The 23,225-nt window shown below is 45.6% G+C and overlaps 1 protein-coding gene across 1 annotated transcript in view; it reads right to left on the bottom strand.

The window, feature by feature from the left end:
* The window catches only part of LARS1 (leucyl-tRNA synthetase 1), a 64,817-nt gene extending 45,256 nt beyond the window's left edge, over window positions 1-19,561 (bottom strand). Inside the window, exons 1-9 of the mRNA XM_083181909.1 lie at window positions 19,383-19,561; window positions 17,550-17,668; window positions 16,161-16,248; window positions 14,459-14,539; window positions 14,221-14,361; window positions 12,583-12,744; window positions 4,829-4,941; window positions 3,608-3,671; window positions 565-632 (exon numbers count right to left, since the gene is read on the bottom strand). Of these exons, the coding sequence (XP_083038035.1) occupies window positions 565-632; window positions 3,608-3,671; window positions 4,829-4,941; window positions 12,583-12,744; window positions 14,221-14,361; window positions 14,459-14,539; window positions 16,161-16,248; window positions 17,550-17,668; window positions 19,383-19,388 (842 nt within the window). The 5' untranslated portion in view covers window positions 19,389-19,561. The remainder of the gene's footprint in view (window positions 1-564; window positions 633-3,607; window positions 3,672-4,828; window positions 4,942-12,582; window positions 12,745-14,220; window positions 14,362-14,458; window positions 14,540-16,160; window positions 16,249-17,549; window positions 17,669-19,382) is intronic.
* Window positions 19,562-23,225: the final 3,664 nt, after the last annotated feature.

Raw genomic sequence — 23,225 nt, 5'->3', positions numbered from 1 at the left:
GATAGCAAAACATTTCTTAAAAACATTTATTTCTAAAGAAACATGTTCAGTTCTCCATAAAAAGCTGACGAATGCTAAATGGAGAATCATGGCGAATTTCAATGGAGAAAGCAGTTCTCCATTTGAGCATTGAATACACTCTCGGCGAATTCCACTAAAAACCCCATTGAGAATCACAGGCGAATTGCGGAGAATCATTTACGGCGAATCGGCAGACATTCGCTGTTCATTTGTGGCGAATTGCCTCCATTGAATATGGCGAATTGTTTTTTCTAACAGAAAATTCGCCGTTAACCCAGCGAATTGCCAGATTCACTGAAAAAAACGGCGAATCTGAGGCATTGAATACTGCCCTTTGAACTGGGTAATCAGCCAAGAGGACCAAACTAGAGCCCCTGTCATGGCATAAAAGGGAAGATGGGATTAACACCCCATACAAGTACCATAACTGGGCAATCGGCTAAAGGACCTCCAGCCCTCCATTCACAAGCTACTGTAATAAAAATCTAGTTTTGTTTATTGGATTTCTACAATGGTAACAATACCATGCTTTATTAGATTTACCTTAACTTTGCAGGATATGGATCAAGGACCTTCATTTTGATCAGAGTGTATTCTTGAGGTCCAACACCCTAAGCACACATTAACAAAAACGTTATAAAATGTTCAGCAACTACTTAAAAAGACAGTAAACTTTAACAACAAAAAATGAACAATTATTTTATCACAAATCTAAAACAATGTACCACAATATTCCAGAGCAGTACAAGTTTTTAGATAAACAGTGGCGAATGCTGGACTTTACCATGGCATTATCAATATCCATTGTAGCTCAATAGCCGGAGTATACGCCTGATTGCTAAGGTTGGTCATTCAAAATACAAATATTCTGCAGCTCCTTCATTCGGGAGAACTACAGCACTAATACCACACTTTGCTTAGTTTTGATCCAAAATAAAAGCTTGGGTAGTTAAAAGTGCAGCTAATGAGCACATTTAAGCACTGTAGCAAATAGAAGGAAGCACCTTTGGGAAACAACAGATTTTGAAACTTTATATTCCCTTATAATATTTATAAGAATCGGATTATATCTAGGTGCACCTGTTCTCGTTCCTCATCTGATCTGGTTAGACACTCCCGGTCAACTGCATAGTGTACCCAGTGTGTACCCTTGTGAGACGCTACCGGAGCAGTAGAGCCGTAAGTGAGCTTCTGCTGTATGAGGATCGGGAGGTCGGTAATGCAGAACATAAGATTCAACCTCCCTGTCCTGGCTGTTGCAGGAGCATTATAATCCATTTATCTGCTAACACTCCTCCATTGGTCCTGCATGCACACCTATACCCAGCATTAGAAAAGTTATCTTTCCCAAGTGCATCATTTGGACATAAGTATTATGGGCATTGTGGCTGTTGTCCCAAATATACACTGGGCAGTTTGAAGGTCAAGGAGGCATGTAGAAGGTCTAGACTAGGGGTGGGCAACACATGGCCCTCCAGCTGTTACGGAACTACACATCCCAGCATGCCTTGCATCAGTTTCAGCATGGTCCAATAGTCAAACTAAGGCAAATCATGCTGGGATGTGTAGATCACCAACAGCTGGAGGGCAGCTTATTGCCCACTCCTGGTCTAGACAGATCATGATCAGCACAGCACTGGTGTCCTAGCACCCAATCAAAAAGACTACTTTGGCTATACAGAGTGAAGAGAAAGCATTACATTCGGTACGTTTAGGTATACGTTCCAAATGACAACAAGAGTACAGAATGAGCAAGAGAGGAGAAAGACCATGTTCTCTAAAGACAAAAATCCAAACAATGAAGAACGTTAAAAAAAAAAATTGACACAATAACAGAACATAAAAGAAGGGTGCACAGTTTTTCGCAAAGGAATAGGCAACCACAAAAATGACAATTTCTCTAGTACTTAAACTAGTCTGTCCAAGAGCAGGTGGTTTTGGTCTACCTATCCTGCATTCCTACCATTCGGCAGGTCAGCTCTTCCACATTGTATCCCAGCATTCTACACCAGGGATGAAGAAAAGGGTACTGTACATACTGATGACTCATTTCAGGGAGAAATTATTGCTTCACTAGTCTGGATCCTCAGGTCATGTAGAGCAGCTTTGGCTTATTCAATTCTACACACCTTACTGTCAAACTATGGGATAAGACCACTCCTCCTACACTTCCCTCCTGATATGGGCTCTTTCTGGCATAAGAGGGACATTGAACACTACTTGCACAATAAAAGTAAATTGCCCCATTCTCGTATGCGGACTTTAAGGACTGTCTTAGCTTTCCCTCCTCGTGTCACGACCAATATCCTCAAATGGTTAGTCTTCTCCAATGTCTCTCTCTCGCTTTTGTTTTGGCTCCCAAACCCTCTCCTTGCAGAACTCACAAATTAGCTTGGGATCTCAATATATTCCTCTGTCTTGATAAAAAATAGGAGATCAGACTACAAAACACTAAAGCCTCCATTAATGCAGCGACCAGGGAAACTTGCTACAAAGTCAATTCTCAATGGTACTTGTCTTTTTCCTAGTGAATACCAACTTGGCATAAATCTTGTGCCAATCCAGAGACCCCTTATGTTACTATGCCAGATTCTGAGGACTGTATGGTGCTTGTCCATCTGTTGCTGCTGAGATCCGACTACACACGTGTGACACTAATGCCCTTATTCTGATTGACTTGCAAGGCTGCAAATTTCGCAGCCTTGTGGGTCCCCAAGACGCCGCCCGCGCGCCGCCCCTTGCACACCATGGGGGAGAAATAATTTGAGGGTTGGCGACCATCAAATGATTTCTCTAGCACTCGCAGATCAGTGACACCTCTGTGGAGTCTCAGATCTCTGAACACCCTGTGCGGGAAGCGGGTGGGCAGCGGACATCCGCTTGACGTCAGCTTCCCAATCCCCGCACCATGGGGGAACTTCCATGTGAATGGCGATGAAAAGGTGGGCGTTCCCATGAGTGAATCCCCCGCCCAGACTTCTGTGTGAGTGCTGTCACCTCTCGCACACAGCGGCTGCACATGTGCATAAATAACTATGTGCAACTATGTCGCCAAAAACCGGTCCCCCAAACGAACGTGCAGGGGACCGATTTAATCAGAATCACACCCAAAGTCCTGTGTAAAGGTAGCCAGTCTGGTAGGGTCATGCTGCTGCTCAAAGTGCTAAGCTACTGATGGAGCTGCTCTCAGCTTTGATGCCAAGCACACCAATCATGGCAAAGCTAGTGTGGCAAGTGTGCCCGCTGACTATGATGCACCACCATAGGAATGACAATGTAGGCTAGTTGCAGCCTGGCATATTAAATTGGACCGGCATCATGTGTGTGGCTGCTGCGGGTGTGATGAGCATGGCTACATCTATACCTCAAGAGTTTGGACAGATGTGCCTGTAACTCCAGAGGAATCCTGGACAGGATATGGGGCTGGAGCCTGGCAGGGGGCAGGCTGTGTTTGGCCCAAAGTTTGGACACCCCTGGTGTAGGCGCTTGGAAAAATGGCTGATAATACTTTGAATAATTAGGGAGTAGTAGCCAGTAAATCACTAATACAAACACATAAGACGAACTGAAAATGAAGAAAAATAACCTCTCCAGTCTGTCTGTCATGATCCATGCATGGCTGGCCATCTCTCGGTGAATAAATGGTGTACCTGAAAACACATGATATATAATCTATATAACCATCACACATTTCCTAAAGACATTACGGTACTTGTTTCCTAGCACGGCGCCCACTAAGCAATTTGCTATGTAATTTAATCACTGCTCTCTCAGCCCCGGGCCATCGCATCGGCCGCAAAATCGCATGTGATTTTAGACGGTGTGTGATGCCATGACATTAGGTATACAATAATATGATTGTATGTCCCAAAAAATAGGTTTAATGCACCCCCCCCCCCCCCCCCCCCCACTATCCACACCACTCCAAGGCGTGGAGAGCACCGCGAGGGGTGGCGGAACGCGTCCTCAGACTTTTTCATTACCCCACTATCCATGTCGGCGTGGAGTCGATTTTATATAGTGTGGTGAGCCCCGCGAGGGGACGCGGAATACAAGCAAAGTAATCCCCATCAGCTCACCACGCTTCGGGCTCGGTGGCTCACCACACTATAAAAAATCAACTCCACGCCAACATGGATAGTGGGGTAATGAAAAAGTCAGAGGACACGTTCCGCTGCGCTCGCCACCCTTTAGGGTGGCGTGGATAGTGGGGGGGGGGGGGGGGGTGCGTTAAATCTATTTTTGGGACATACATTCATATTATTGTATACCTAATGTCATGGCATCGCACACCGCTTCGCGATTTTGCGGGACATGCGATGCAATTCCGAAAGTCAGGATCACACATTGAACACCCCCCATAGTCTGCAATCAAAAAAAAAAAAAAAACTTTTGCATATGTTACACAGGGCCTGATTAAGAGTTGATTGCAAAAGCCAAATATTTCTCAAATGGGCGGAACCATTTGCACTGCAGGTGGGGATGATGTCCAGAAAGTTTGGATTTTAGAGTTATTTTGTTTCTGTGCATGGTAAATACTGGCTGCTTTATTCCTATACTGCAATCTAGATTTCAGTTTAAACACACCTCACCCAAATCTAACTCTCTGCACATGTTACATCTGCCACACCTGCAAGCTTTTATCCATTTGAGAAAGATTGTATTTGCGATCAACTCTGAATCAGGCCCACATTTTGAAATGATTCCTCTATAAAACGAACTAAAATGTGGATGCCTTTACTGAATAGAAATAAAATTGCAAGGGCTCACTGAAGACAACTGCTCACTTTAATGCCAAAAACCATACCGCTTGCCAAATTTGATTCTGTTCCTCTCCTTCAGGGTTACAAATTGCCATTTCACAAAGGAGTCATAGTAGGGGTTAACATCAGTGGTGAGGAAAGAACGACGCCAGTCCACCTAGAAATGAACAAAGTTTACATTGAATGCAATGGAGAAACCCTAAAACAGGTGGAGATCTCAATAACATTAAATGCATAACATGGCACACATCACCACAATAATGCTGCTTTCACACCGCAAAACCTGCTTAGACCAGGTATTTAAAACGGTTATTAAAACTGGTCAGAGCAAGTTTAACCCCTTTCACACCGCATTTAAATACCTGGTCTAAAGCAGGTTTGCGGTGTGAAAGCACTACGGAAAAACGGTACCACGGGCAAAAGTTCATTGCAGCCCCCCCCCCGACAGCCACCTTTCCCACTACCTGCCCTTACAGCCCCAATACCCTACCCACAGCTGGACCTGGAAGCACAACAGCGTGCCGTTAATGCTGCTGTGTGCGGGTCACGGTGCCGGAGATGGGGGACCAGCAGGACGTGTACTCCGCCTGCAGCGAGGATGTACAGGACGGAGTGAGGAGAATGGCAGCGGTCGCGCTACAGCTGGAGCCCGTGTCTGGGTGCTGTGACCGCAGTGCCGGACTCGCAGAGAGTGAGCCCCTCTGCCTGCGGCCTGAACATTCCCGTGTTCCCCCCTCCTGTCCCGGCTCCTGCCAGCACCTCGGTCCATGAGCGGGATCGGGGCCACCGCCGGCTCCCTCCTCACCTGAGCAGCGGGAGGATGCCAACCCCTCACCCGGAACCACAGGTCTCCTGCAGCAGCAACTCCCACCAGCAGTCCCTGCAGACAGGAGCCTGACCACCGGAGGAAGGGTCTGGCGTTCCTGGATGAGCTGCGGCAGTTCCATGGGAGAACTGGGTGAGTGCTGCAGGGGAAGATGGACCTCACCGTTCTGTGTATGTGTGGAAGGAGATCCCGCACATGCACGGGGGATAGCCGGGGTAGGGGTCCGTGTATATCTAATGACAGCAGTGCTCATTAAATATTCACTGCACTGCTGTCATTAGATGTGCACAGAGTGGACCACTATTGGCTGGGTCTTAAATACCGTTTCAGACCCGATTTTTGTGCAAAAATACCGGGTCTGAAACGGGTAGGACCCTGCATTTTAACCGGTTAGAAAAAACGGCATTTTCTAACCGGTTAAGTGGGACTGGACCTTTCAGACCGCACACATTACCGTTTTAAAACGGTAAAAAAACGGCAATATACCGTTTTAAAAGTGCGGTCTGAAAGGGGCATAAGTCACATTGTTTTGGCAAGACAAGCTTCAATGTCTGGCAACAGCTGTTTGCAAGGAAAGCACATGGCCACACCAAGCACACATTATCACTGGGAAAGCGGATGCTAGCATATGGAACATGTACAAGCATTCTGTGGACAAAAATAACTTTATATTACACTCCTAGTACAATTCTGATCCAGACCCAAAGGGCTTTTACCTATAAACTGGGTCCCCTACTGCTCTATAATAAAGGATCTCTGCAAAAGAGGGTGATAATGATCAGGATGTGGCCATTACAAGGAGAACAGTTTTAAAGGTCCAATTAACAAATTAGATTTGTGGCAATGTTCCTGAAAACAAAGGAATTTGGGGGTTTAGCCACAAATATTATGTATCCCTGCAATGTAAGAAGGAGGGACAGCAGCAGATACACAGTATCAAATACCTGCTGCAATCCCTGCACTGCGGCCCGCAATCACATCTTCAATACATTTCTATGGAGATAGATGCAGATACTGTAGCTGCTACGCAGCAACAAACACAGCTCTTACAAGTAAGGTGTCCGTGGTGAATATGAAAATCTAATTCTCAGGAAGCCCCCTCCATGGCCCTGCGTAAATGCAGTTTGCAGGTGGTCGATTCTGACACTGATAATGAAAACGACCAGGAGGAGGTTGAGCTAATTGTGGATAAAACCCCCACACAGGGCATAGAACCATGTTGTTGCCATTAGAGATGTTTTACACCTCCCTAATGAAGATACTGGGACTCAGCAGTTGTTTTTTCTTCATACATAACAAAGCTAATGTCACATTCCCAGACTCCAAGGATTTGGGTGATCTGTTCAGACAAAAATATCAGATCCCAAAATGACTAGTATCCACATTTCCTTTCGCCCAGAGTGCAGGAAACAGTGGGAACACCAGTAAATGCCTCAGTGTCCCGTCTGCCAAAAAAATAGTGTTGCCGGTCCCCGGGGCCACTACCCAAAAGGACTCAGCAGACAGGAACATAGAGAACATGCTTCCAATTCTGGCTTCTAAAGCTTCAGCCTGATGCCAGGCCTCTGCCACAGGATGGTCTGGAGGTAGGAGTGAGATTGTGGTTTTTCAGCCATATCTGGGATCTTTTTTGCCAGGATACTGGGGTAAGAAATATAGTTTCCCAATGGTACAAACTGGTGTTCGACAACCCAGCAGATTTTTGAAATCCGGGCTGCAGGAGTCTCCGGAAGCTCGGGTCTCATTGCTGACAGCATGGAATCCCTGAAAGGGGTGATCTCAGGTCTGGAAGAGGGAGAGTTCCTTATATCTCTAGATATAAAGGATGCATACCTTCACATTCCAATATGGCCGCCTCATCAGATATACCTCAGGTTTGCCCCTTTTGAACAACCATTTTAAATTCCAGGCCCTTCCATTCGGCCAGCTTCAAAGGTGTTCACAAAAGTTATGGCGGAAATGTTACTGCTGAGGTCGCAGGGTGTGAATATTATTCCATACCTGGACGATCTCCTGATAAAAGCGAGGTCCAGGGAACTCCTCTCAACGGTTCCACAACTTAACCGACCATGGGTGCATTATGAACTACCAGAAGTTCCACCTAGTGCAGACCCAGAGGCTCTTGTTTCTGGGAATGGTACCGCAGGACCAGGTTAACACCCTTCAGTCATAGTCAGGGAAGTCCTGAGCCTGGACAGAGTCTCAGTTCATTTGTGTACCCATCTACTGGGCAAGATGGTTGCCTCATACAAGGCAATTCAATATGGTCGTTTCCATGCCAGGGGGTTCCAGCTGGACCTCCTTCGCAAATGGTCGGGTTCACATCTTCTGATGCATCGGTTGATACACCTTTCTCCTCAGGCCAGAATATCACTGACATGGTGGCTGAAGTCATCCCACTAATTGGAGGGACAGAGCTTCGGAATCCAGGACTGGGTTTTCCTCACTAGAGACACAAGCCTGAGAGGTTGGGACGCAGTAACCCAAGGAAAATGGGTTTCAGGGCAAGTGGTCAAGCCCTCCTTCCAATAAACATACTGTAACACAGGGCAATATACAAAGCCCTGCAGCAAGCCTCCCATCTGCTTCTAGGCCGGGTGGTTCAGTTGCAGTCCAACAATGCTATGGCGTACGTAAATCATCAGGAAGGGACAAAGAGCAGGGCCTGCATGAAAGAAGTGTCCAGGATGCTGCTCTAGGTGGAAAAGTATCAGAGCGCCATCTCGGCCATCTTCATATCAGGCGTAGAAAATTGGGAAGCCTACTTCCTCAGTCATCACAACATGCATCCAGGAGAATTGGGATTACATCCTCAGGTGTTCCATCTACTCACAATCCGCTGGGGGTTTCTAGATATAAACCTTATAGCATCTCGGCTCAACAAGAACCTTCAGTGTTATTGTGCCAGGACCAGAGACCGGCGGCGGGGATCCCCTGTGTACCTGTTCTACAACAGGGACCCTTCGTCTATCAAAACAGCGGCTTTGTTGGTCGGCCTGGAGGTTGAGCGGACTATCCTAGCCAGAAAGTGTATTCTAGGAAATGTAATTTCCACTATGATACAGGCTAGTAAGCCAGTTACGTCCAAACATTACCATCTCATTTGGAAACAGTACGTGTCTTGGTGTGAGGGGAGAAATTGTTCTTTCGTCTGGGTCATTTCTTACAGGCTGGTGTAGATATGGGCCTTCGTTTATGCTCCATCAAGGTGCAAATTTCGTCCTTGTCTGTTCTTTCAGAAAAAAAATTGTTTTGTTGCTGGAGGTTCAGACCTTTGTACAAGGAGTCCTCTATATCCAGCCTCCCTTTATACCTCCGACAGCGCTGTGTGATCTGGAGGTGGTTTTCACTTTTCTACAGTCCCCCTGGTTCAAGCCATTAGCTTTGGTAGAAGAAAAGTTCCTTCCTTGGAAGATGGTAATGCTTCCAGCTTTGGCCTCCGCAAGGAGGGTGAGGGGCCTTGGCTTGCAAAACCCCTTTTTAGTCTTCTACGAGGACAGGGCAGAGCTCCGCACTCGTCCACAGTTTCTCCCTAAGGTTATCTCTGCTTTCTCACCTGAACCAGCCAATTGTGGTTCTGGCTAGATCCAGTTCCTTTGACTTTCCGAAATCCTTGGATTTCATGAGGGCCCTGAAGATTTACCTTAAAATGATGGCAGTAGTCAGAAAGACTGACTCTATTTTTGTGCTGTCTGATGCTCAGAAAAGAGATTGTCCTGCCTCAAAGCAATCTATTGCTAGATGGTTCGCCTAACTATTCAGCAGGCTCATACATCGGCAGCATTGCCGGTTCCGCAGTCTGTTCGAGCCCACTCTACTAGATTTGTAGGTTCCTCCTGGGCGGCTGCTCATGGAGTGTTAGCATTGCAGCTCTGCCGAGCTGCTACTTGGTATTGGAAGAACACGTTTGTTCGTTTCTACAAAATTCGATACCCTGGCCAAAGAGGATACACTGTTTGGGCAGGTGGAGCTGCAGACGTCTCACCACATTCCCGCCTGTTCTAGAAGCTTTGGGACATCCTCATTGTATTAAGTGACCCCAGTATCCCTTATGGATCATATAGAAAATAGTATTTTAATACCTACCGGTAAATTACAGTAACTCACTGAGAAATACCACCCCAGCCCTAGAATGATTCCCTGTAATTGGGAGCCCTCAGGAAAGGAAGAGCTGTTGGTAAGGTGTCTGCTTTGTTATACTTGAGTCTATGTACTAAAACCTGCACAGGATATTTGAGATCTGCAACTTCTTCTTAAGGCTCAGCACATTAGCATCCACATTCCTGGTATGAACCGGGGCAGAATGTGACTCAGTCGACCCACTTACAAAAGGACTCGGCAGAAACACTTAGTTTTAGCAAATTGCTATTCTGAATCTAGTAATAACTACCATCGCAACGGTACAGAACAAAAATAATCATATTCAAACACAGAAGCAACGGTACTTGTTTCCCATCTGGGCGCCCAGGTTTTCTACGTACGGCACCGTAATGAAATCGGATCGCATCGGATTCGGTAGTCGATGATGTACGATGGTATACGATGCGATCCGATTTCCCATAGGAAACAATGTGAAATGGCTCAATTTAGCCAAATTATCATAGGAACAATAGTAAATGGGCCAAAAACACCCCTGAACATTGAAATGTCCCCCCAAAAGTAGTTGACGCCACTCCGCCATCAACGTGAACCCGAAGCGTGGCGAGCGCAGCGAGCCTGCGAGGGGCGGCGGTACGCGTCCTCCGACCTTTTCATGCCCTATTATCCACTAGGGCGTGGAGTGAGAATACTGTAGAATAGTGTGGCGAGCGCAGCGAGCCCGAAGCGTGGCGAGCGCAGCGAGGGGACGCGGATACCTTCACAGTTATACGCGTCCCCTCGCGGGCTTCCCAGGTGTCCATGGCGACGCGGACACCTGGGAAGCCCGCGAAGGGACGCGTTTACCTGTGAGGTATCCGCGTCCGCTCGCCACGCTTCGGGCTCGGTGGCTCGCTGTGCTCGCCACACTATCCTATTCTCACTCCACGCCCTAGTGGATAGTAGGGCATGAAAAGGTCGGAGGACGCGTACCGCCGCCCCTCGCGGGCTCGCTGCGCTCGCCACGCTTCGGGTTCACGTTGATGGCGGGGTGGCGTCAACTACTTTTGGGGGGACATTCCACTGCTCTGTGGGTTTTTTTGGGGTTTCTGGCCCATTTACCATTCTTCCCTATGCTGATTTGGGTAAATTGATCCATTTAACATTGTTTCCTATGGGAAATCGAATCGGATCGCATCGCATCGTTCAATATCGTCTATGTGTATTTGTGGTATCCGATGCGATGCGATCCGATTTTTATACGGAGAATAGCATGGTGCGCAATTAACTTAGCGGGCGCCCAGATAGGAAACAAGTACCGAAGCAACTGTTAAACTCCCTGTTCTGTGGTCACTTTGAATTTAACAAAAAGGGATGCAGTTTAAATCCCGGCGGTCGGGATCCCGGCGTTCAGAATCCCGACCGCCGAAATCCCGACAGTTTCTCCCTCAGTGGGTGTCCACGACACCCCTGTAGGGAGAATAAATTAGCGTGCCGAGCGTAGCGAGGCACCGGGCCCGCTGCGTGGCAAGCGCAGCGAGCCCGCAAGGGGGGGGGGGCGATCCACGTCCCCCCCTTGTCGGGATTTCGGCGTCAGGATTTTGACCGCCGGGATCCCGACCGCCAGGATTTCATACTGAATCCCAAGCCCCAATCACTCCAAGAGGGAGAAAAACCTAGGGCCTTATTCTGGTCTGTGCGTACTTTTCCGAACTCTTGCGGATGGCGGTTTTTAGCCGTCTGCGCATGCGTGTGCAACGCTATGCGCATGTGCCACGCAAGGTCTCCGTACTTGTTCGCACTAATACCGAACAGAAATGTGCACCGCATTCACTCGGGAGATATGGGCGTCATTCGGAAGTACACAGGGGCGTAGTTTCAAAGTGGGTTAAACATGGGCGTAAACGAGGGAGTGCACTAATTCTGGTACGCGTACATTCGGACAGCACACCGAATGCACACGAACAAAAAGGCAGGAAACATGCGGTGTTCATACGCAAGTATTGCTTTGCAGACACCACTCGGTCATGCGCTAGGCATTCGGAATGCCCAATCAGTATGGGCGCACCTCAACCAATGTCAGCTGAACACAATACAATCCACTCCTTTACTCATTACTCATTAATTACACTCTTGTCATTGCTTCAAATGGAACCATTGCAGCTTAAATGGACCATTACTAAACACACAAATATATGCTGCATTTTTGACACCGCATCGGTGCGTACGGCCAGGGTCCCATCCGTTCCGACGCGGTAAGACCGCGCAAACGCTGTAAGACCGTGCAGAATATGTGTGTGTCCACCGCACACGCATGGTTTGGATGTCGTCCGTAAACATGCCCTGTTCTTCTAGTGCGAGTCCGTCCGTATGCGGAGGTCCGGTGGGCGGTTCTTCGGACGATGTCCGCACAGCGTGGCGTGCGGACCGCTCCGAAAGATTTCGGAAATGTACGCACCAACCAGAATAACCTCCCTAGTTTGGTTGGAATAGGGATGGCCCTCGACCATTGACGTCTCGAAATCATCATTGGTTTATGGCCGAAGTCGAATACTGTTGCCATCAATGGGGAAGAACCAGATGTTTTTTCTCCATCAATGCCACAGCAAAACCATGTTTTGCTTTTGGGGGGGGGGTTTTCCCCAAGGTGCCGGGACACAGAGCATAGCTCTGCCGCGACACCCCACTCCCTGTGTTTTGATTGGACCACAGACCAGAAAAAAAAAAAAAGGATGACCATCGATGGGTAAAACATTGATGGTCATCCATTGCATAGTATAACACTATCAATGGCAACGATGGCCATCCCCAAGTTGGAAACGGTTCTTTAAAATCTTTTATCTCAGCATTCTTCACTCAAGGGATCTAAGAGAACTATATATTAGTGTAACTTACCTTTAATCCCATGCTCTTAAGGTCTTCCACGGCCAGAGGAGGAAAATAGCCAAGCCAGTGTTCTGCATCAGCAAAACTTACTATGTCTTCATCAGAGAGGCCTAGAGACTTCATAATCCCCCATTGGTATTTTGATGAACCAGTCTTTGCTGCTGCTTTGCTCTGTCAAACAGCAAAATACAACTATAATGCAAAGATGTACATATAACACATTTCCCGTTCAGGAAGTATGGGAAATAAACAAAACATTACACAATGAACCAATTTCAATACATAGGTATACAACTGCATTGTTAGAACGAGCATTAAAAGTATATTCTGCTAGTGCACCAGCTGCCATTATTATGTAGCAGGGTCTTACAAGATAAATTAAAGCTAGAGAGCAATTATAGAATAAAAGGTCGACACCAACAAGGTTGTCACGGTCAACACGAAAATAGTCAACAGTTTTCTGGTGTAAATTTTTAGATTACATCATGTGGACTCAAAATAAGTCCACAGTGATGGAAAAAAGTTTGAAAAAGCCCAAAGAACCTCATGTCGACCATGTGCATGTCTACCCTTTATACCAGAGATCGCCAACCCCAGTCCTCAAGAGCTACCAACAGTTAACGTTTTCCAGGTCTCCTCACAGAATCACAAGTGAAGTAATTAGCTCCACCTGTGGATCTATTCAAATGTCTTAGTCAGTAATGCGTGCACCTGTGTACCTGCGAGGTGAGCTGGTAAACATGAACTGTTGGTAGCTCTCGAGGACTGGAGTTGGCTACCCCTGCTTAATACCATAACCACTCTCACGAACTATTAGGTATACTTTACAAATTTCATTTATCTTTTAAAATGGTTTTGCGGTTTACCCGTCGGATCACTGATCATCGATGTCCGTTAATCGGATCTGCATCAGTAGAATGAAGAATTGTGCCACATTACACTTATGTTAGATTGCGTGAAGGATAAATGTTAAAACTTGTCTGACCACTAGCTGTCTGCGGATCTGACAAGGGTCAAAAGGGGGGCCACTGTTTGGACAGGAAGCCGCTGTTTGGGGACAGAACCTGTCCGTTTTCTCAGAGTGCCATAAAAATCGCAGGGCACTTTTCACGCATTTTCAGGGAGGGTCTGTGATGTAAGTTCCTGCCTCAGTCAGCCTGTCTCTGTCGCAGATGTGGAAGGGTCAGAGTTTTGAATGAAAAAAAAATGAAACCTTTATCCTCCGATAGAGATCCTGGCCAATCCACTCCACCACCAGGTTTCCGAAAACTGAGGCCATCGCCGGCAGAACAGCATCAGTATGTCAGGTAACAGTCTGATGCTATACCTAAAGTACCAAACAATGCTTCCTTGCATTTGTAAAATTATTATATAAAAAAAAAAAAAAAAAGGAATAGATACCTATCCTACTGTTCATATTGCTAATTTGTCATACTACACATAATATTAAAGCTTGTGTAATAAAGGTATATTACTGTAGTGATTTCTGAACCCTTCATTTTTTGTACATTTTGTTTACGTTTTATTTTATTTAGAAGGTGATGCATTAACGTATATAAATGTGCATTTGCTGTGAGAATTTTATACATATTCAGTGGTCCTGAGGTTATCTGCAACTTTGAATGACATTCCAGTTTTGCATTTTACCTTTTTCCCCTTTGCTTTATCCTTGATAATTAGCTCATCTTCCTTCTTTGTCGCAACCTCTTCATCGTCGTCCTCCTCTTCTGGAAACTGAGGTGGACAGCCGTACAACTCCATTTCCCTCTTCAGCTTATCTGCACAGGCCTGAAACACATATTTGGGTTAGGTGGCCAGTCTAGAACTAAAAATGATCAACTAGAGCACATATATAATAACCTACACCTGATTGGCTGGAACTTACTTTGATAGGCATGCCAGTACAATGAAGACCAAAGGGAAACAAGCAGGTCTTGCCTTTCATTCTTTGGAATCCTACACAAAACTAAAAATACAATATTTAATTGTACATATTGGCAAGTGCAGCTTGAAGTAAAAGGCAAGTGCAGCTTGAAGTAAAAAAGCAGTAAGTATCATAAAGGCAAATATTAACATTTTGCTACTATTTATTTATTAACAGTTACTATAGAGCGCACACAGATTCCGCAGCGCTTTACAGAGGATATTTGAACATTCACATCAGTCCCTGCCCCAGTGGAGCTTACAATCTATATTCCCTACCACATGTACACGCACACACAGACATTCCAGGGTTTATTTTGTTGGGAGCCAATGAGCCTACCTGTATATGTTTGGATTGTGGAAGGAGTACCCGGAGGAAACCCACGCAAGTATGGGGAGAATATACAAACTCCGCATAGTTAAAGCCTTGGTGGGAATTGAACCCATGACCTCAGCGCTGTGAGGCAGTAATGCTAAACATTACACCATCCGTACTACTATTCCTTTACTACGCTACCATAAATGCGAAGAGGCCACGTGAATGCAAAAGGACAATATGACTCTTACACTGCGCACATATCTGCCATGACTCTGCTACTTTTCTTTGCACACCTCTATGGGGTGTGAGGAACCTAGAAATGGTGCTGTCTGTGACATGCAATTTCAAAATGACAAAAAAAAAAAAAAATGTACACGGTGTGATTCTGGCTCATGGCTGATTTTGACCATCCAATTTTGACTTTAGATGTACTTTAGCTTTAAGGCGCATACACACTAGAAGACATTGGCCTCAATATCGCTCAGAAAGGGGTTCTGAGCGATATGGAGTCCAATGTCTTCTAGAGTGTATGCCTAGTCTCATTAAGGAATGGCTGTCGTTAACAATGTCCTCTCTCCTGTGAACATAATTGGACGAGGGAGAGGGTCATTAACAACGCACGGGAGCATGCATCGCTAACAATGCAGATCATTTAGAAAGCCTGCGAACAATATCGTCTAGTGTCTATTGGGCCTTTAGACTATCTTGCTATTTGGCCCCAGGCCAAATACATCCTACAGATGAGATAGTCAAGATAGACGTGCCTGCACAGTCTATCTATGCGAAACTGACTAAACGGGGGCATGAGACTCCACTGAATTTGGCTGAACACTGTGATTCTGACTAACTTTCTATTTTATATGGACTATACAGTCAAAATTGATATCCAGAATTGCACTGTTTGTACACATCATAACTCGATGCACGTTACATTTGCCCCACCTGCAGTGCACATGGTTTTGCCAACTTAAGAAAGATTTTGCTTTTGCAATCAACTCTGAATCAGGCCCTATGTGCGACATTTGGGAACTAGAACAAATAATGGCTATCATTAAAAAAAAAAAAAAAGGACAATTTAGTTCTGTTACAAGGCAAAGGGAGATAAATGCAATGCTGTTTTTTGAATGTAAATTTGCTAGAATAAATTACATGTGGATACAAGGAAACAAAATCTTATTCCACAACATACTCTAATCGTATTAAAACAGCAGGGCAGATGCTTCTCCTCCACAGTATATAAGCAACTATCATATTAAGATGATCGTGTACTAATTTAGCACAAGTGACTCATATGCAAGATCTGTCTGTGTGTACAAATGCAGGGTATGTGAAGATGCAGCCTTACCTCACATTTAGACAGGGAAAACGTGTGACCTAGGTGAAGACGCCCATTCATGTATGGATAAGGAAAGGTCACAAGGTACTTGTCTTTCCTAGGATAGAAAGAGGACACAATTGGTTAGAAACAAACCCTTTGAACAATAAAAGCAACAGCTGATATTTTACTATACTAAATATAGTGTTCACACTAAGCTATTTCAGCAGAGCAATGCGCCCTGCCCAAACATTAACCCTTTGAGTGCCAAAATGGGTATAAAAATTGCCGAGCAAACCTTTTTATTAAACCCTTTGAGCGCTAATGTTGCTGTGAGAGATCCTCAAAATATCAGTTAGAAATGCCAGCATCGCTCACAGCGGCTGTCCTTTTTTTGGGTGCAATATTTGGTACTTGTTTCCTAGCACGGCACCCGTCGTGGTTAATCGCATACCTTAAGTTAAGGTAACTTAAGGTATGCGATTTTCTGTCATTTTTCATACATTATTGCCGGCAAGGCTGAAATGGCATGCGACCGACGCGATCTTACATAGGAATCAATGTTAAATTACCTGTCAATGTTAAAATCCCGTTAATCGTGTCCATCGCATGCCATTATAATGGCATGCGATGCGAAGAACGTGATTTTACATAGGGTACAATATTAAATGGCCCCCAGACCCCATTTTTTATTGTATGCCCCCCCATTGTTAATGCCACCCCACTATTGATAGCAACCCGAAGCGTGGCGAGCGCAGCGAGCCTTCTAGGGGCTGCGATACGCGTCATCCGACCTTTTCATACCCCCACTATCCACGTCGGCGTGGAGAGGATTTCATATAGTGTGGCGAGCACAGCGAGCCACTGAGCCCGAAGCGTGGCGAGCGCAGCGAGCCCCGCAAGGGGACACATAATACCTGTGAAGTAATGCGCGTGCGCTCGCCACGCTTCGGGCTCGGTGCGCTCACCACACTTTATAAATCAACTCCACGCCAACGTGGATAGCGGGGGTATGAAAAGGTTGGAGGACGCGTGAAATTGGGTCTCAGGGAACATTTTACATTGATTCCAATTAAAAAATTGCGTCCATCGCATGCGATTTGGTTGCACGCGATGGACGCGATTTTTTAGGTCCCGATCAATACAATGAAAATCGCTGGTGCCGTGCTAGGAAACAAGTACCCAATATTTAACTAAAGTTAAAAGGTTGCTGTTGATTCATAAAAGGTGATCATTTTGCACGATCTTGGAACATAGCAAAAAAAAAAGTTATTCCATGCATCTAATTAAATAACTGTGTTAGTACAACATTTATAACGGTTAGAGATAGTGTATTACTAGGTAACAATACAATATATGCAAGTTATTATATATTAGTGAAAATTCAAGATGCAATAACCTAAAAAATCATAAACTGACCTGTTCTGCTCCTGATGATCTGAGGCATTGACTTCGAAGACCTTTTGACTCTCCCATTTTGATTGGATATCCTTCTCAATTTTCTTAAGGAAGTCAACTTTAGCAGTTCCTTTCCGTTCCTTAAACAGAAGCACATGTAAAAAGCAGACGTTTATAGCATTCTATCAGATTAAAACATAAATTAGTCTAGGGCAGGGGTTCCCAAACTTTTTTGAATCACGGCACCCTAGCCTATCAGAATTTTTTCGCGGCACCCCTAGGCCCAAAAACAATGAATTAGATTGGGTTTATATGCGATTCTTAGGGTCAGTTATGTTCTAATGGGCAGGATTTAATTCTGTTTGTACACATTTTATGATTGGCAGCCTCCAGCACTGGTTTTGCCCATAAATAATTAACCATAAATAAATTGAATTGGTCCTGGACCACCAACCTGGGGCACCCCTGCAAGTGTCCCGAGGCACCCCAGGGAGCCACGGCACACAGTTTGGGAACCACTGGTCTAGGGCCATATTCAAATGGTTTTGTGCACGCAGCCACTAGAGGACCCAATGGAGCTATCAAATGTATCTCCGTTCGGGTGCATATGGCTGCTGTCGTTGGCATATCAGCTCACACATCCCCCCCCCTGGGGTGGCGAGCTGAAATACACAAAATGTCACCCATTTTAGCGGTGGTACCGGACGTTTCATAACGCGATAATTGGTTTGATCGATGTCATTGAATATCTTTATGGAGTTTGTATATTGTCTTCATGTTTACATAAGTTTACTCCCAGGCTTCTAAAAACATACTTGGAGGTTAATAAGCTCCTGACAAAAAAAATAACCCTAGATGTCAGACAGTACTCTCAGCAACGTAAAAATAATCAATACATTTATTTCACCGCATACTATTCCTAATGGGACTAAGTAAAAACTGGAAACGGACAAGCCGCCAGAACACCGATGCAGGGGCTGCCGATGATAGCTTTCACCAGGGTCATGGGGAAGGGGAGATTACAGCCTCCCCGTGTGGTTAGGAGGACCATTCCATTTTTTTTTTCTACATGCCCAGACACTACAGACAAGCTTTCTTCTCCCCCTCCCCCTCCCCCTGATGACAGGTGTCACAGGACCACAGGGAAATTGATGAATGGAGCCTGTTTGGTCCAGCATCTGACCGGTTCCGGTTTTTACTCATACCCTTCCCAACTAATAATGTAATGGGTATGCATAATAAATAAATAATAGCAAAAATAATGGTCATGTTGAAGAATAACCAAAATAGCAGGGAACATGTGGCATATGCTTCCAAAGAGTTACATTAATTAGTGGCTGTCACCTACACAGAATCCTGTTCAAGCTGCTGCTTTAAACAGTCCAGTCCATTGGCTCCTAATGATCACATGAGCTCAGTGACAACAAAGTTTCTTCCCATCTAAAATACTACAGCATGAGCCACCATGAAGGAAGAAAATACACCTGAAATAACTATTTTTTAGATTAATCTAAATATGGTCACCGTGCACCATTTACCTGCACTAAGCATAGATAGACACATTAACAGGGTGTTAACTTGCTATCAGAATCAGATAACAAATGTTATCTGTAGATTCATTTAACTCAAATTAATGTATGGCAGCTGAAGTGTGAGAACTGCTGTGCTGCAGAGATAAAAGATAATTACATACAGCATTTATGTCACTCAAATACCCTGGCCCTGCTGTGCTGGTGGTAGCATGACAGCTAGCAAGAAAGTAACAGCTGGACCACGCACTCCGCTACCCCATTATGCAGCCCGGCCTGTAACAGCCTGTAATGTGCAACATACACCCCGGCTAAGGTCACTGACCGTCATTGTAATGCAGCTCGGCAAGGCACAGGCAGCTGGAACACTTAAGAGCAATCCTCCCCGGTCTACGGCACACGTTGCCGGCTACCTACAAAAAGGAAGCCGTACTCTAACACGCAATGCATGCCTGTCATTGTAGTATACTTGTCAGTATTGCTCGCAAACGGGCTACCCGGGGAACTACAACTCCCGACATGACACGCCCCGGAGCTTGCATCAGCGCTTTATTGACAAGCAGCAGCATTAGCTGACTCCTCCAATAGATATAATCCCATCATCCTTAGCGAGAATGTTATAGAAATATTGTTGGTAGGGGCAGACAGAAATTTTAAAATAAAGTCTTTTTTTGTTTGTTTGTTTGTTTGTTTGTTTGTTTGTTTGTTTGTTTATACAAGTACAATACTTCTTTATACTCTATAAAAGAGTTTGCAAATGGAGCACAATGGAAATGTGAGAGCTCTATGCATTAGTCCCATGAACCCCACTGCGCCTGGTGATAACATATTTATTTATTTATTATTATTAATTACCACTTATGTATATGCATGATTCCTCCCAAATCTCCTGGTATTTATGGGGCCACCGCATTGTTTTGGGGCATTCCTGCTTCCCGCATGGGGCTGTCAGAGTCCCGTGGCAGCGTGGACAAGTGATAGTAGGGTAGGCAATCCCGGGATCGGTATCCTGGGATTTGGCCCCTATATTGCAGCTCTGCACAGCGTGATGTGGTCAGAGGTCACTCTGCGCAGGCTACACCCTCTTGCCTGGCTCCACCTGGCTCCCAACTGCACCACCCACCCTGCTTCTGGCCACACTGCCCGGCTGCACCGTGCAGCCCACCAGGCTACCAGCCACACCACCAATGTAAGCAAATATGTGGGGTGGCCGGGAATGTGAAGCCAATGCCAGGTTCCCGGGAATCCCGGAATCGAGCATTTTTCAATCCCGAATTTCAGAATTTTGTTTTACAAGCACTTGGAGTGCTGCTGCATTTATTGGGTACCTACACAAGTTACTGAAGGTACCTAGGGCAGTTGAGGTTGAGGCTATTAAAGGGAGTGCCGATCCACCACACCATATATATTTTTCAAATATAATGTACATACATTTTTATTTTTAATATATTACTGCCAACTTTCAGTAGTGGCAAAAATGATAAATATCAATACTAAAAAAACAGGACACATATTAATTCCCAACAGACCTTTAGATACCTTTTATAAGAACAAGAAATACTCTTCTAAAAACTATGTACTCCTTTAACGTAAATAATTCTGTATATGCTATACTCCGTTCTACTGTTTGGAGAAGGGGAATGCTGTCCATTCTGCCCATTCCACACACATTATCCCCTAATGAGGGTGGAGATTGTGGCTGAGAATTGGGTACAAATGAGGGTGGAGAGTACACTTCATGCACATACTGGGAAGCATGGGCAAATGATGGTGGAGACTGCTTGGTGACTATATACGTTTTGGGATGGCAATGTTGTTGTATGTGGTACAGAAAAGAAATGGGGGTTGGGATAAACCCAATGTAGGCGCCACTAATTGGAAGAGGAATTTAAGAAAAATGCATCCCTTATTGGGAGTACCGTTCCTCTTCTCCGTATCAGTCAATCAGGGGTTAACCAGACAGACAGGCTTAGATCAGCATATATTCTTAGGATCCTTGTCCTTTTTCCAGGGTGTTTCATCCAGTTTACATGCAGTATGTGAAGAAAAGGGAAAGTGCATATGGTGCAGAAGTCCTTTTATTTATATAAAACACATAAATACATATAAAACAAGTAAAAGCTAAAGTGCTGTGGCAGGGGTGGTGAGGAAAAGTAAAAGTTCTGTTATTACCAGAAATATATGAGAAATCCAATTAGGGATGTTCTCATATAAAGCATAAATGTCAGGGGTAACGTCTGGTCCCGTCCGGATTCAGTCCCAAGCGAGTCCCCTCTGCTGGTAATGCCAAAGTCCTTCTCCTGCAGTCCCTGTTCCAGCCCGAATACCAACGCGCTTCAATCGCTACTGCGATCTTTATCAAGGACCTTGGTTTGGCAACTGCACGGCTAGGGAACGCTCAAAATTAGAACGTATTGTAAAGGCTGCAGGCAAAATCATAGGAGTGCAGCTGCCAACCATACTGGAGCTCTATAATTCTAGAATTTTAAAGCGTACCAAAAATATTTTAGCCGACTCCAGCCACCCCTTTTTTAGTTCATTCGAGAAATTACCTTCGCTAAAAAGCTTCAGAACCATGAGGGCACGTACAAGCCGTTTGCACAATAGTTTCCTACCATCAGCAGTGCGTATGTTGAATGCTTGAAGTGATGTTTGATTTTATGTATCCCTTATGTATTTTTCTTCCCTTTTTATATGTATTATGCAGATATTGCTTTTACTGTATTGGTATTTTATGTATCACACAATTTCGTCTGCAGAGAGAGTTTCTCCCGCTGCTGATGACAATAAACTTGACTTGACTTGACTAAAGTAGACACTACTATGTCAGCATTTGGGGCATTTAAGGACCCGCAGGCAGGGGTACTTACTGTTATTGTGCAGTGTCGGCATGCCTCCCTGGGTCTCTGATTGGGACTCTCCCCCCTGGCTCTGCTGTGTTGCTGTTACATCAGACGCAATGTCTGTCTTGTCTGATTCCACAATGATGGCATCATCATCATCGAATAGAAGTTGTGATGGTGCCGGGCTCTGCAGACTGCACTGTCGTATCGCTGCTGCCAGCGATGCGGCACTACTTGACAACGACAAGGCAACAGGGTTGCATAGTGCTGTACAAAGGCAATGGAGTCATATGCCGCCGGGCTCCTGCTTCCAAGGGGGCACCTCTCCTCCCCCTGGAAGTTTAAATTAGTCATTTAACCCCTTCCCGACATTTGACGTATATATACGTCATGACTTCAAAGTGCCACTGCGTCTAGAGACGCAGTGACAGAGGGACGATGTCTGCTGTCTCTGACAGCAGACATGTCCCTGCATGCCCAGGGGGGGCGGCGATGTCGCCCCCCCGTCGGCGATCGCTGTGATTGGCTGTTCAATGTGAACAGCCATTCGCAGCGTTTTCCTGTGTTACCGGCGAATCAGACGCTCGGTAACACAGGTGTCAATCACCGCCGGGTGCGAGGGGGCATGAGGGGGTCATCGGTGACGACGACACCTCACCCCACCTGCCCCCAAGGCTGTGATTGGTCCGTGGGACCCACGGACCAATCACAGCCAAGGCGCGTGATTTAAACTAACGGTGACTGCGCTGCAGACGCCATTCCGGTCTGGAATTGCGTGCAGAGCGGTCACCGTGCCAATCTGTCGTGATACATACCTGATCCTTGCCTGAAACTTACCTGATCACCGCTGATCACCGCTGGTAGCGTGCTGCCAGCAGCTGGATACTTCCTGGATCTTGTGACTTCTGTGTGTGCTGCTGCTGCAGTGTCATAGAGTCACAGATCGTGAGAGATAGGGACAGATAGTGACAGAGAGTGATAGAGAGTGATAGAGAGTGATAGAGAGTGATAGAGAGTGCTATATTTTGTGTCTGCTGCACCCCCTTTTGTGCTGATCACTATATCTGAGGTGATCAGCAACTTTTTGGGGGTGCAGAGGTTTTTTTTTTATATATATATACCTGTCAGTTGCCGCAAAGGTTGTGCTGCCTGTGCAACTGACTGCTGCCCCCCCCTGCTGCCCCCCCTTTTGTGCTGATTGTGCTGATTAATTAACTGATCAGCAACTTTTTGGGGGTCCAGGGTTTTTTTTTTTATATATATATACCTGTCAGTTGCACCAAAGGTTGTGCTGCGTGTGCAACTGACTGCTGCCCCCCCCTGCT

Source organism: Crinia signifera, chromosome 4 (genome assembly GCF_055691185.1).
Source record: "Crinia signifera chromosome 4, ASM5569118v1, whole genome shotgun sequence".
In the NCBI taxonomy this organism is placed as follows: Eukaryota; Metazoa; Chordata; class Amphibia; order Anura; family Myobatrachidae; genus Crinia; species Crinia signifera.
The sequence above is the reverse complement of the archived record's forward strand: the minus strand, read 5'-3'. Positions and strand labels throughout refer to the sequence as shown.